General features: G+C 45.1%; 1 protein-coding gene across 2 annotated transcripts; it reads right to left on the reverse strand.

Moving 5' to 3' along the window:
• Positions 1-1,131: 1,131 nt before the first annotated feature.
• Positions 1,132-7,334, reverse strand: LOC143269184 (retinol dehydrogenase 16-like). 2 transcript variants are annotated; one of them, XM_076554073.1, is made up of 4 exons: positions 6,922-7,334; positions 3,409-3,601; positions 2,030-2,193; positions 1,132-1,581 (listed from the first exon to the last, which is right to left on the reverse strand). In XM_076554073.1, the coding sequence occupies exons 1-4, from the start codon at positions 7,232-7,234 to the stop codon at positions 1,364-1,366; spliced, it is 888 nt and encodes a 295-aa protein (XP_076410188.1). In that variant the 5' UTR covers positions 7,235-7,334; the 3' UTR covers positions 1,132-1,363. The 2 variants fall into 2 exon arrangements, with proteins under 2 accessions (XP_076410188.1, XP_076410187.1); XM_076554072.1 differs by having other exon boundaries at positions 3,409-3,670; positions 6,922-7,333.
• Positions 7,335-13,645: the final 6,311 nt, after the last annotated feature.

The raw sequence follows: 13,645 nt of genomic DNA on the forward strand, positions 1-13,645 counted from the left end.
TTCAGAATTAGAAAAGCTTTCTTCCTCTGAACCACATTCAGATGTTTATAGATCAGTCAGGAAAAAACTAGCAACTACCGCTTCCTGGGTGTTTAGAGTCTGAAACTGGAGTCTTCAGTCCCTCTGCAGAGACTAGCCAGCCCCTTCCCCTTTGATGTTCACAATAAACATGCTCAAGTTGCAGGTTGCAGAGGAAGTAGCTGAGGCTCCATCAGAGCATACACAGGCGACTGGATGCCTGTTTTCTGTACATGTGTCTGTGTGTCTGTCCTTTCTACATTCCCTCACTGACCCTCAAAGCCCCTTTGGGTTTCAGACCTGAGCCAGATGTGCTGTAGCAAAGGGAGACATTCTGAAGGTCATGATGTACCTGTGTGACATGGCGAGTCCCAGATTCAAATGACCTAAAGATTAACTACAAATATGAACGGTTTAGACATGGGGACAGCTGAAAGACCACTAGCTTCTCATCTAGAGGACCCAAATTTTGTTCCCCATTCACAGTTAGGCATCTCCTGACTGCCTGTAACTCCAGTTGCAGGGGACACAATAATGTGGACTCCATGGGCACTTGTAGGAATTTAGCAGAGTCACTGTATCTGGGGTAGACATTAGAATGAACAGCTCTTTTCTAGAAGTACTTTAACCTTGAAGAACCCTTGTGGGAAAAAAGTGATTTACCCCTCCCCACGTTTTGTAGAATTTTTTACTGAAGCGGCTTTGCAGCCATCCCATGGCTTTGATCACAAGATGCCTCAGGCACACCTGAGGCTCTTGTATTATTGTGTATTGCAAATGATACATAATAAAGGACTAGAGTCATGGGGGCATGTGATGCTCTCCCTTAGTAAGACATGTAAGTTAGATTAGAGACCTTGGTATAAGGTAATACTTTGTGTAACAATCAATAAATACAATACTCCTTTGTACAGCTGTTTGGGGTTCAGAGAAGCTAGACATAGACCTTTAAATTTCATCTTGGAGTGCTTTCATTCTTCAGCCGACCCATGCTACATGGTGCATCCTGACAGGTAGGTACTCCTACACTAATGGAAGACAGACACACATGAATACAGATAAATAAAAAATAAATCTTTAAAAATAAAGTAAGTAAAATAAATTACTCTGACACATGGAAGATCAGTTTCTATTTTCACCCCAAATGGAGACATTTGTTTAAACATAGTAGTTTTTCCTTTGGCTCTATTTCCTACAAATTTATAATGACAAAGAGGAGTCAGGCCACTATGCATATTCCTGCCAATGACAAGATTATACTGATCCTAGGAATCTTCTTCCTCCTGAGGATCTGCTCCCTCACACTACACTCACATACCCCCAACTACAGAAACAGATGTAGGCTTCACAGAGCTTTGGTAGGCTTTATGGACGTCCAGTAGATCATGGCATCCACAAGAAAGGTGGGCAGGTAGCTCATGGGGAGGTAGAAGAGCTTGGCATCCCAACCAGCTGAGTATCGAGTGCGAGGGTGACAGGAAGTCAGTGCGTGCTCCATGCAGTCCGTCACCAAGGAGAGGTCCTCATTACACTTTTGGTCCAGTGACTTTAGCATTGAGAGATCTGTGCAGAGCGAGAACTAATTCAGCTGCTGTTCACCTACACCTCCCCTGCTCTAGTCCAAGTTAGAGGAAAGTTACTATTGACCCCATAATCCCCCATCAGAAGCCATGCCAACACTATCCTGTCCCAAGTCCTCAGGCAGCCCACGACCCAGCTTCAAGGAAGAACCGTGCACACTCACATCTTTGTCTCAGCTCATGGAAAGTACTGTCTAATTCCTCCTCTTCCCATCCCTGACCTCACTCACAGCTTCATGATGATGAGAGGCTCAGATGGAGCAGAGCACCATATTTTCTAAGTCAAGATTTTTCTGACAACATACACACCTACCACAAGAAAATGGGTCTAATTTCTTTGAAGAGTGAGGGCAATGGGTTAGTACTTGCAAAATGAACAGGAGACTATGGATTCAGGACCAGACTCTGTTGGGTCTTCACAGCTCACTTACAGGATGCCAGGAAGCTCTCGCCATAAATCTCTTTGACTTCTGAGCTGGCCTGGTCCCACATCATCTTTATATTTGATGATAGCTTTTCACTACTGCTCACAGCAGTCTTGAAGAAACCAGGCTCTATAATAGCCACCTTCACCCCAAAATAGGAGAGCTCCCTCCTGCAAGAGAGACAGACATCAAGACCTTCAGATGATTATCTGTAAAAGATGTCACCATAATTGTACAGTGACATGCCAACATGAGCCTGTGGTGAGGAGAGGTCACAGTTGTGGATCTGGGTTGTGCAGCAGATGGGAATGAAACTCCTGGTGAGGGCATTGCCTCTGTGCTTTGGAATGTCACACTAAGAGTTTGGTGTGTGTAGCTCCCTGACCTAAAACTAGGCCTTCTGTTCCATGACACCATTAAGACCTCTTTCCATGTACTGTAGATGTAAAGGGTCACCATCTTGCCCGAGTCACCTCCACCTCACTCCTAAGTCTCAGTCTGCCCCACTGTCCCAGGAAGCACTCACGACATCTCTCACTTTGTTCCTGCAGGTGTCTTAGAGAGCAAGACCCTGCCTGACACTTCCTCACATTCCCAGCCTCCCTGTTCCCTCCAGCAGGGATGTACCTGCCACAAAGGATTCCCCTGATTCAATCCCTTTGACTGGTTGTATTGCTGACAGCATGAAGAACATACCATTGAGCACCACAAGTCTACATCAGCCCACCTGCTGACCATCTGCCTTCCACATATGGTCTATACTTTTCCCAGGGAGAGTCCACTTACACATACAGGTTCCAGGTTTCCATGTTCAACCTTTACTCTGCTGCAGCCCAATCCTGCTACAGGACCCTGACAAACAGATGACAACCATGGTGGACACAGCTGACTAGGACATGGCCAGTCCAAGGGAAGGGCAGAGTTCTACTCTGTCTCTGCTCACGCTCTCTAAGTTGCCATAGTCTTTAGGTCAGGTTCAAACATTTCTGTCTGCTGGAACATGTTGGTTGTGGAATCTACAGAGGCCTGATATCTATCTCTCAATTTGAATGAGATGTTCAGCCCCACTCAAAAACATGTTTACCATCATAGAGTTCAGGGGTCTGAATTCTTCACACAAAATACTCCAAAGCTCAATTTGACCTCAATAATGTCCCCTAGTACCCTCAGTCTTTCATGGCAGAAGAAGATGAACTACACTCAGGTCTTGTCCTGCCCTCTGCTAGAGACATGGAAAAGTGCTTCCCAGTGGATGATTGAATGAGGAGAAGGTGAGACAGGCCCCAACCAGAGAGTGTCCTCTCCATGATGGGATTCTAAAGGCCATGATCAAATAAAACCCAATGCCATTGCTTCCCTCAGGTACCCACATCCCTGTCCAATACCTGAGGGAGTCCGAAAAGGCCTCTACACCATACTTGGAGATGGTGTAAGCAACGCTACCAGAGAAAGACACTCGACCCAAGATGCTGGAGACGTTGACCACACGGCCTCTTGCCTTCCTCACTAAGGGCAGCATGCTCAGGGTCACCTCGATCATGCCCAACAGGTTCACATCCAGTACCTTTGCAAAGTCCTCTTTTTTCAGCCACCCACTGGGACCCAAGGGGATGGATATGCCAGCGTTGTTGACCAGGCCCCAGAGTCCTGGGGACAGTGGGAAGAAGAGAGAGTCACACAGCACAGGTATAGTTATGCTGGAATGCACATTCAACAAGGTAAGACCACATAGACATGTGTGTACTGGAGAGTAGATGCAATGAGGACCAGCATGACCTCACCAGGGCTGGGGACCGATCCCAGAGGCTCTAGGCTCACAGCGTGACACCACCCTCCTTTAGGTCTTCATGGCCCAGATCTCTGCCTGGGAAGCAGGAAGCAGTCACTGTCACTTGCTAGTTATAAAAATGGGTTGTGAAGACATGTTTATCTGGAGACCATGAAAATATGATTGTGTTTTACCCATTATTTCCATCCTTGAATATATATATATATATATATATATATATATATATATATATTTTTTTTTTTTTTTTCATTTGTGGTGGTTTGGATATAAATGTGACCCTGAGGCTCATAGATTTGAATGCTTGGTTATTGGGGAATAGAACTACTTGAGATGGATTAGGGGGTGTGGCCTTGTTGGAATGTGTGTGTTCTTTTTGCGGGTAGTGTATCACTGGGATGGGCGCTCATCTCTCAAAAGCTCCAGTCAGATCAGAGTCTCACTCTTCCTGCTGTCTGGAAGGAGACATGTAGAACTGATCTGGATGTGGAACTCCCAGCTCCTTTTCCTGCACCATGTCTGCCTGTGGGCCACCAGGCCTCACACCATGCTGATAATGCACTAAACCTCTAAACTGTAAGCCAGTCCCAAAGAAATGCTTTCTTTTATAAGAATTGCCATGGTCGTGGTGTCCCTCCACAGAAATAGAATACTGACTAAGACACACTGCTGCCTTTGTCTTTTAAATAGTAAAGGAAGACAGTTATGAGGAAGGATTAGTGAGAGAGGTAATAGGGGAAAATAGCGAAGAAACAAAAGAAATGAGAAAATTGATGTCCTGGTGAAATTAGGTTGAGAAACAAACACATGTGGACCTTGTTTGGGCAGAGTTTGAAAAAATCTGCTATGTTTATGATTCTAATGAAGTGGGTCTTGCGAGGTCTAACATCAATACTGAGCAGCTCTCCTCAGATGCTTGCAAACCCCAGGGACAGGAAAGGGAGGAGACCATGCTTGCTGACCACCAACCGCACTGAGACTCCACCCCAACCCCAGAAAAGGGCGCCCTTTCTTGACCCTCACCCAACAGCTGCCCTTCCTCATCCATTTTGGTCTTTAAGTCCTGGATCCCCAAGTACCCACTCGGAAAGGCTTACAACTAAACACCACATTCCACTGTCAATTTCTGTGCAGAAATGACCTGGATTAACTAGTACTTTCTGGTTAGATTGAGGCCACTCTATGAGGTGGAGCCATACCTGACTCTGCGTAGGAAGCAGAAACATCAGGCCAGATAGGTCATGGGCCTTGGGAAAACCTAAGAACATTATCTTCCTCAAGGAATGTACAGTAAAATGTGTCTTAATACATTATCACTACACTCATGACCAGTGCCTTGCACAGCACTCATCAGAAGACATTGCTCTTGCAATAGATGGGAATGAACACAGAGTCACATGACTGGACAATGTGCAGAGAGTGAGAGACTTTGGAGCACTCAAACCTAAAAGGAAATCTTCATCAAAGCCTTCACCTCAAGGCTCAGGGGTCTTTGAAGATGAGGATGTGGGGAGACTGAAGAGCCAGAGGTGATGGAAGACTCCAATTAACTGTCTTCTGGACACAACAGGACTGAGGCACACATAAACTCACAGAGGTTTTGGCGGCACACATAAGGCCTGCTCGGGATCCAGACGGTGACCCAGCACTGAGAAGGGGCAGTGGACTTCTAACCAAGAAGCAATTTGTAAGTGACACCTGCTGGCAAAGGGAGCACCAGTTTTCTTCACTGCAGTGACATTGGAGCCTCATGCCCAGGATTTAGTCAGCTAACACAAACCTAACTCCAAGAATTAATTTTTGAAGAGAGTGCTTCATAATATTTTGATCTGATTTTTTTTTTGTCTTTTAGGTTTTCTGTTTATTTGTGTTGGTTTTCATTTTGGGTTTTTATTTTTTTCTTGTTTTTATTTTTGTGAGCAAGACAAAAAGAATATGAAATGCATGGGTAAAGACATGGGGAGAATCTGGGAGTAGTTTGAGAAAGAGAAAACCCGATCAAAATATATTGCATGAGGTAAGTTAGTAAAAATATGGAAAGGGGGTATTTTATTCCTAGGATCCAAAAATTCCCATGCTTGCAGACTTGGGAATTGAGCAGAATTTCCCCAACAGAGCTTTTGACAATAAATATAAGGAACAAGCTGAGCGAGGTCTCACATGACTGGAATCCTGGTACAAAGAGGTTGAGGAGGAGGAAGATGGCTCACGGCCCCATAACAAGATCCTGCCTCAAGACCCAAGACAAATAAACACAACAGCACAAACTATTCCAATACCCATCCCCAAGCATGGGGAAAAGGGTGGGGCTTGGTTAAGGGTCAATTTCCTTTAATTCGTTGACTATTACTATTTGAAAAATGTTTTTCAAGTTGTAAAATTGCTTACTCTTTTTAAAGTGAAAAGAACACTCGTATATTGTTTGGTACAGATCACACTGTTAATAGTATTTATCCACTGGAAAGTAAATTGTATGTTAACTGTGGATTAACATTTAGAACAATAACCATATTTTCAATTTTTTTACAAACCTTAATTTTTTCATACTAACACAAACAGTGGAGAGAGAGAGGAAGAGAGAGAGAAGAAAGAACAGAGGCAGGTGTGTGTGAGTGTGAGAGAGAGAATCCCCTTCCTACATCTGACTTAACTAAGGCATTCCTCCAGTGTGGGGTGTTGCCCTTAAGCATGGCAAACACCTTGGCTCCCCATAAAGGATCCCAGGTGGAAGTTGAGACCAGGGTCCAGTACTGAGAGTGGAGATGCATCTGACCCATGCCCAGCCAGCTTCACAGAGCCATGGCCCCAACCTCTTCACTGTCTCTAACCTGGCACTCAGCAGCCAACAGTGCAGCCTTTCTGCATACAGTGACAGAAGAGGATAGACAGAAGTGTGGACATGAAATGACATAGGACACCAGCTAACCAGGAGTAGAGAGCTTGAAGGACCAAATGTAGGAGGAAGAGGAAGTCCTGACATGCTGGAGAGGAGAAGAGTCTGTGGTCGCTACAGTTCCACCCCCACCCCCATTGGGAATCTTTTCTGGACTACACAGGCATTCCCTTCACACAGAGACACAAACCAAGACACACACAGTAGTCTCAATGGTACCTCTGTTGCCAACACGCTCCTTCACCCACTGAGTGGCTGCCACAATACTCTCTGTCTTGGTGACATCGAGGATCACCGTCTCCAGCCTGTCTGATGTCTTGCTCCTCAGCTCCTCAGCTCCATTTTCTGTCAGACATGCAGCCAGCACCCTCATGCCTCTCCTGTCCAGCTGTCTGGCCAGCAGGTTCCCAAAGCCGGAGTCACAGCCCGTGATGAAGACATGCTTGTCTTGGAGATGGCTCACCACCTGCCTCTCCCTGAACAAGCGCAGGAGTTTCCACAGGCCCAGGAGAACCACCAGGTAGAGCCACATCGCTTGGCAGAGGACAGGCAAATACAGTCTGTGCTAAAGTGAGCCTGGCCTCTATTCACAGAGGACAAAGTAGACACTTAGGACTCAGGATCCACGAAGGATTGCAGGCTTTTGCCAGGGAGTCCACACTTTGTTTCCTGTCCGGTGACTGCCTTGGTATTTATTTATGCCTCAATTCTCTAATCTTTCACCTATTTGCTCAGCTGGTATACAATGGCCTTTGGCATCCCCTTACTTGCTGCCAAAGATTTTTACCTTTCTTGGAACTTAATTTCCAAGAAACTTAATTTCCAAGAAACTTAATTTCCAAGAAAACCTTACTCAAAAGCTCTAGAGGAGTGTGTGTAGCTTTGCATCTGGTTCCTGGCTCTAGATTCTATCTAGATTCTATCTCTAGATGTGCCCACCTGACTCTCTGATTCTATCTTAAAATAAAACGGGCACCTTCCATCAGAATAAAGCCAAGTTTCCCTTACCTGTTTCTTCTACCACGTTTATGGCCAAACATGTAAGAACTCATCTGGTCCTGTTACTCTCAAGTGTTTTGGAATATTATCTTAAGGTGTGTTACTTTTGTTCATGTTGCATTTGTGAAGCTGTGTTACTGTGCCTGTGTAAAACACCTGATGGTTTAATAAAGAACTGGCCAATCGCAAGGCAGGAGAAAGGATGGGTGGGGCTGGCAGGCAGAGAGTATATATATAGAAGGAGAAAACTGGCAGGAGGGATCTAAAATCTAGCAGCTAGAGAAGGAGGAGGACTCCAGGGGCCAGCCACCCAGCTACACACACACAGAGCAAGCCACGGAGTAAGAGTAAGATTTACAGAAGTAAGAGAATGGGAAAAGCCCAGAGGCAAAAGGTAGATGGGGTAAATTAAGCTAAGAAAAGTTGGCTAGGTACTAAGCCAAGTTAAAGCTGGGCATTCATGAGTAATAACAAGCCTCTGTGTGATTTATTGGGGAACTGGGTTGTGAGCCCCATAAAAAAAATAGACAAAAACAACAATTAGTCACCCAATATGAGGAATGAAGCCACGACCCTGAGATTAAGAGTTTCATGCTCTACCCAAGAGGTGGGGGGGGTTAGTCTTTCAACAGGTTTCGGGTTTGGGATAGCTGTCATTATTTATGAGGGTTTGTTACAAGTTGTCACTGTTGTTAATGGACAGGAAAAGGGCTAAACAAAGGAGATTAGATTTAAGGTTCTTGTTTGAAAAAAGATGTATAGAAATGATCGAATAAAGGGTAATTTATTGAAGCTACTTTTAAGACAATTACTAGTTTTCAATACTTTACATTGGATTGGATTTTTATATATTATATATAAATTATATATATTGATATTGAGATTGCTGTACATATATTTCTAATCTTGTTCAGGATATTGTACTTGTACAGTTAATTTAACAATGTAATGCAATTTGTTAATCCTTGAATGTTATTATTACCAACTATTAGGATATAAAGAAATGAAAGTTAGTAGTTAGACACTACAATCGAACTTGTAGTCACATTAGGTGTTTTCAAGGTTAAGCAGAACTATACTTTAGATAGACAGGTCATCTTCAAACCCTTCAGAGATCCACCAGAAGTTTATCCTATGTTTTGTTAGCAAGAAATATTAAAAGTCTGCTTTAAGATTGAGAAAATTGTAACAATGCATAGCAGTATTTTTTATTTATTTATTTTATTTTACAATACCATTCAGTTCTACATAACAGCCACAGAGTCCCTTGTTCTCCCCCTTCCTGGCCCCCTCCCCTTCCCCCCAGCCCATATAGCAGTATTTTATATTAGAATTATGTAAACCTGTTTGTCTTTAAATTTGATGTGGTTGCATCAAAATTTTTTTCGTTTAAAATATAAAGAGGAGGGACCTGTTGGAGCCCACTAGGTTTCCTAGTGGCTGTACCCGGCAGGACTGCATGGGAGGTTGATTGGACCACGGGCCGGGTCCCAGGTCTTTGTGAGGGTCTAACCAGCAAGGGGGAGGTCTTTTGCTCCACCTCTTGGCATTGTTATAAACAGACCTTTGGAATAAAGTTCTGGGCCGGTGGATAAGGATCCAGGCCTACCTACATCTATTCTGTGTTTTCCCCGCCCCCCCCCCCCCCCCCCCGCCATTTCTAACTAAGTCTCTTATCCCTCAATCCTCAAGAGTTCCTGAGGTAAATAAGTGTGGGGGCTTATTTTTAAATTAAATATACTGAGGAATATGAACTCTTCCCCTTTTCTTTAAAACCAAACCAAACCTCTCCATTTAAACAGTTCCATTTTTACATAAACAGTTCCATAAGCAGCCCATGAGTCATCATTGTTGATGGAGTCCATATGCATAAGTAAAGTCAAACTGTCCCATTGTAATGAAATCGTTACTGTCCATTTTATTTTTTAAATTCAAAAGTTTAAAAAGAGTTTTGGTACCATTTCTAAAGGTTCCTTTGAGCGCTCATAGTCAGGGCCTGGCTGGTCAGCTGCCCTTAAGTCTGTGTATAGCTGTCAGAGTCGTAATGATGCTGAAGAGAACAGTTCCAAATAGAACTCCCGCAACCAAAACTTTTCAGTTCGAGCAAGTCTCTCTGAAACCTCGGCTTTCAGCCACCGCTGAGCTTTGCAGTCTGTAGCCTTCCATAACCTGTCCCGGACCAGGCTAGGGAGCTTCACCTCATGGCTACACAGGCTCAAGGCTCCTTCACCTGCCGTGAGCTGAAACTGTGGTCTTCCCACGGCAACCCCGGCTTTGGGAAGGAAAATCCATTTCCTGCATCCCTGACAGTCCAAGTGCTCAGCGAAGCTGGTCCCCGGAATCCTCCCTACGCTGTCCTGTTGTAGGATGAAGGTAGTTCAGGGCAGCTCCATGGTTGCAGTCACATCCTGCTGCTGCAGTCAGTCAAAGCCCAGGAGCCTCCGGCTGGATGTTCAGCCTGGAGTACGGTTCTCACCTCCACAGCTTCCCGCTTCCCAACGCGTCTCAGCGGCCTCTGGAAGCGGTCTGAACTCAGCCACCTCTGCTGTCCACCGCTCTGCCAGCGGCTCATCTTTCCCGGGGCGACGCACACCGCTGGGCTTTCTCCACCTTTTGCCTTTCTCCCGTGTAGCGTCTCAAAGGTTGCAGAACCTTGCTGTTCACCTTTCCTGCAGGGCGGCATCTCTCTCTGCAGGGCTTTCCAAACTGCTGCTTGTCCTTGGCCTCTCTCGCAGCTTAGCTTGTTCATTTTTCACCGTGGCTTTCTTTCGGTAGAAAGCTGGTAGACCCTCGGGCATCTGCCACCTGCACAGCGTTGATGCCTCAAGGGTCTCAGCTTCCGAGACCCTCTGGCTGCTATTTTCTGAAGCTGGCAGTTTCTGGAGCTGTTTTTTTCTTGTTATTGGTGGCTTTCTGGAAGTGCCAAGTCCACAGTCCACCGTGGACATTGCTCTCCGAGTCCCGGGTTGGGAACACCTACTTTTTTTTTTAACCATATCCTTAAACCTAAGGCCTTTGTATTCTAAACCTACATTTCTCTGACTCACTTTATACTAAATCTATGACCTATTTAAACCTACATTCTATCATTCAAGCCTACACAATAAACTTACATTCTACCTGGGCAGTGGTGGTGCACTCGGGAGGCAGAGGCAGGAGAATCTCTGTGAATTTGAGGCCAGCCTGGTCTACAAAGCAAGATCCAGGACAGGCTCCAAAGCTATACAGAGAAACCCTGTCTCGAAAACACCAAAAAAAAAAAAAAAAAAAAAAAAGTACATTCTATAGGAATACTTTAGTACTTTTTCAAATACCCAACTTAGCAAACACCTAAAAAAAAGACATATTACTTCTTACTCTTAACTAACTTACACTAGGAAGACTCTCTTAGCCAAGTCTCTATAGGGGTACCCTAAGCCTATATTTATAAACCTTACCTAAGTCTCACTTAAGTCTAAACCTTGCCTAAGTCTTAGATACATTCAATAGGTCCTGCACTATATTGCTACACTCTACCTTCCTTGTGTTTTATAGATAGAAGAGAGATCTATATATAGACAAATCTAACGCTGCAGCCTCACGGCATTTCACTGCCTTCCCTGTACTCCCGAGAATAAAATACCTTCATTGCCTTCATTTTTCAATTCCTTATCGGCATGCCTAACTCGCAACGCCCCCTTCAATCTTTTCAGCAAGCCCTAGGGATTTTTTTTTCTTTTTTTAACTTTTTCTTTGTCTCAGTTCAGCCACCATCTGTATCCTCATCCAAATGGATCTCAGCTGAACTGCTACTAAAAGCCTAAAAGCTTAACAAGGCTCCAGTTAGTGACCATGCTTGTGTCAGCAAGTCCCCCAACACAATGCATTCTCTGCACTACTGCATCCATATGCCTTTCTTTGTTAGGTCTCATAGCACCTCACGTCTGGTCCTCATGCTCCCCCCTATCCTGAGACTAGGCTCTGGATGCCCACCATATTGCTCTTTACTCTCCATTTCCAGAGCATCCCTGTATGGCCATTGTCATAGTCAGGGTTTCTACTGTTGGAGTAACATATCATGCCCAGAAGACACTCTCAGAGGAAGAACTTAATTGTAGTTTACACTCCCACAATGGAGTTCATCACTGTGGTCATGAATGCCAGGGCAGGAGCTCATGCAGAGACCGTGGAGGAACGCTGCTTACGGACTTGTTCCCCAAGGCTTTCTCTGTAGGCAGAAGTTCCCGTCCTGCAAGCAGCTCCCAAATGACCACACTGAGGCTTATATTAATTGTAAAATGCTTGGCCAATGGTTCAGGCTTGTTACTAACTAGCTCTTACATTGTACTTAACCGATATTCCTTATTTACACTCTGCTACATGGCGGTACTTTTAATAACATGGCATGTTCATCCTGCCGCCTTTGCATCTAGCTAGCAACTTTTCTAATTCTGCTCTTTCTCCTGCCAGCATTCTGAGTTTGGCTCCTCTGCCTAACCTCATCCTGTTCAGCTATTGCCTCTCAGCTTCTTTATTAAACCAGTCATATTGACAAATCTTCACAGTGTACAAAGGGATAACTCCACAGCATTTCTCAGCTAGTTTTCTAATAATATCCAGGAACACCAGCCCAGCGTACAATCCACGATGAGCTGGCCATTTCCACATCCATCTGCAATCAACAAAATGCTCCACAGGATTTCCCACAGGCCAATAGAGAGGTGGAATTTCCTCAATTAAGATTCCCTCTTCCAAAATGGCTCTAGCTTGTATCAAGCTCAAATAAAACTGGCCAGCACAGTCATATACACATAATCCCGACCCTTCAGTCACTGAGACTCTAAAAACAGGGAAATCTCAGGGGAGCAAACACCACAGCCTGTAGGTTTTCCTGAGACTTATCAGGACACAGAAGGCTCTAAAGCTGCAGACCACAGCAAGGGTGTCAGTCAAGTGTGAGTCACACGGGGACTGACTGAGTAGTTTCCCCTCAAGAGTCCCAAGTCAGTGCTCCAATCAGGATCTCTTAGATTTCTGCATGGAGGACTGTAGGTGAAGTAGAGGGTCTCATGTCCCATGAGGTGTGGAAAGAAGGGCAGAGAGAAGAGGGGCAGACATGGGGAGAAAAGCCAGTTTCATGAATCTGAGCAGTTTGCAAAGTCCTTCATTTATCCGTTCTCTCAAGTGTACGTCATGCCTTAAGAGTAGATGACCTTTATACAACAGCTCAAAATGGTCCTGACTCAATGAGAAGGAGGAGAACAGTGGACAGATTACAGCTCTACCTTAAGGCCTAAGCCTTGATTGTCAGCAGAGAGAGAATTGTGACCTGGAGCTGGGCTACTCTTCCTTCAAGTGGGTGGCTGCCTTGGTTCTGGCTCTGGTCCTATTTCTGCCCTGACCCTGTGTGCTGGTGTGCTTTTCTCCATGGGACACAATCAATAGTCACCTGGAGAGAGGGACCTCACTTGAGGAATTGCCTCCCTCAGGTTGTCCTGTGGGGTGTCTGTGGGTCTTTTTCTTGACTTTTAATTGATGTGAGACAGGCCAGCCCTCTGTGGGTGGTGACACCCTGGGCAGGTGGTCCTGGGTTGTGTGAGAAAGCAGATAAACCAGCCATGGAGAGCAAGCCAGGAAGCAGTATTCCTCCTCCATGGTCTCTGCTTCAATTTCCTTCAGGTTCCTGCTCTGGGCTCCTGTCCTGCAATGTAAGCCAGATAAACCCTTCCTCTCTCTAAGATCAGGAAGGCCAACTCTGGAAGGAGAACAGTGAGCTCCTCCAAGCATGTGACACATGGACATGGACCACTTACAGGACACTTCCTTCCAATTACACTTTGCTCAGTCACATCATGGGGCTCTTGAGCCATTACCTATTCTGTTCTAAGAACTGGTCCTGCGGCTTCCCCTAGTGGGGCCCAGGATGGTACTTATTCTTCCTTGGTGCTCAAGAAAGAACTTCTTA

This window comes from Peromyscus maniculatus, chromosome 18 (assembly GCF_049852395.1).
Source record: "Peromyscus maniculatus bairdii isolate BWxNUB_F1_BW_parent chromosome 18, HU_Pman_BW_mat_3.1, whole genome shotgun sequence".
Taxonomy (NCBI): Eukaryota; Metazoa; Chordata; class Mammalia; order Rodentia; family Cricetidae; genus Peromyscus; species Peromyscus maniculatus.

Bases quoted from the DNA above. Each gene is read 5' to 3' on its own strand.
- LOC143269184 (XM_076554072.1), bottom strand. From the start codon at position 7,234: ATGTGGCTCTACCTGGTGGTTCTCCTGGGCCTGTGGAAACTCCTGCGC. The intron at 3,671-6,921 runs GTACCATTGAGA...CACTGTCCCCAG, and splicing joins GGAGCGTGTTGGCAACAGAG to GACTCTGGGGCCTGGTCAAC. The intron at 1,582-2,029 runs GTAAGTGAGCTG...CGCTCTGCACAG, and splicing joins CGAGAGCTTCCTGGCATCCT to ATCTCTCAATGCTAAAGTCA.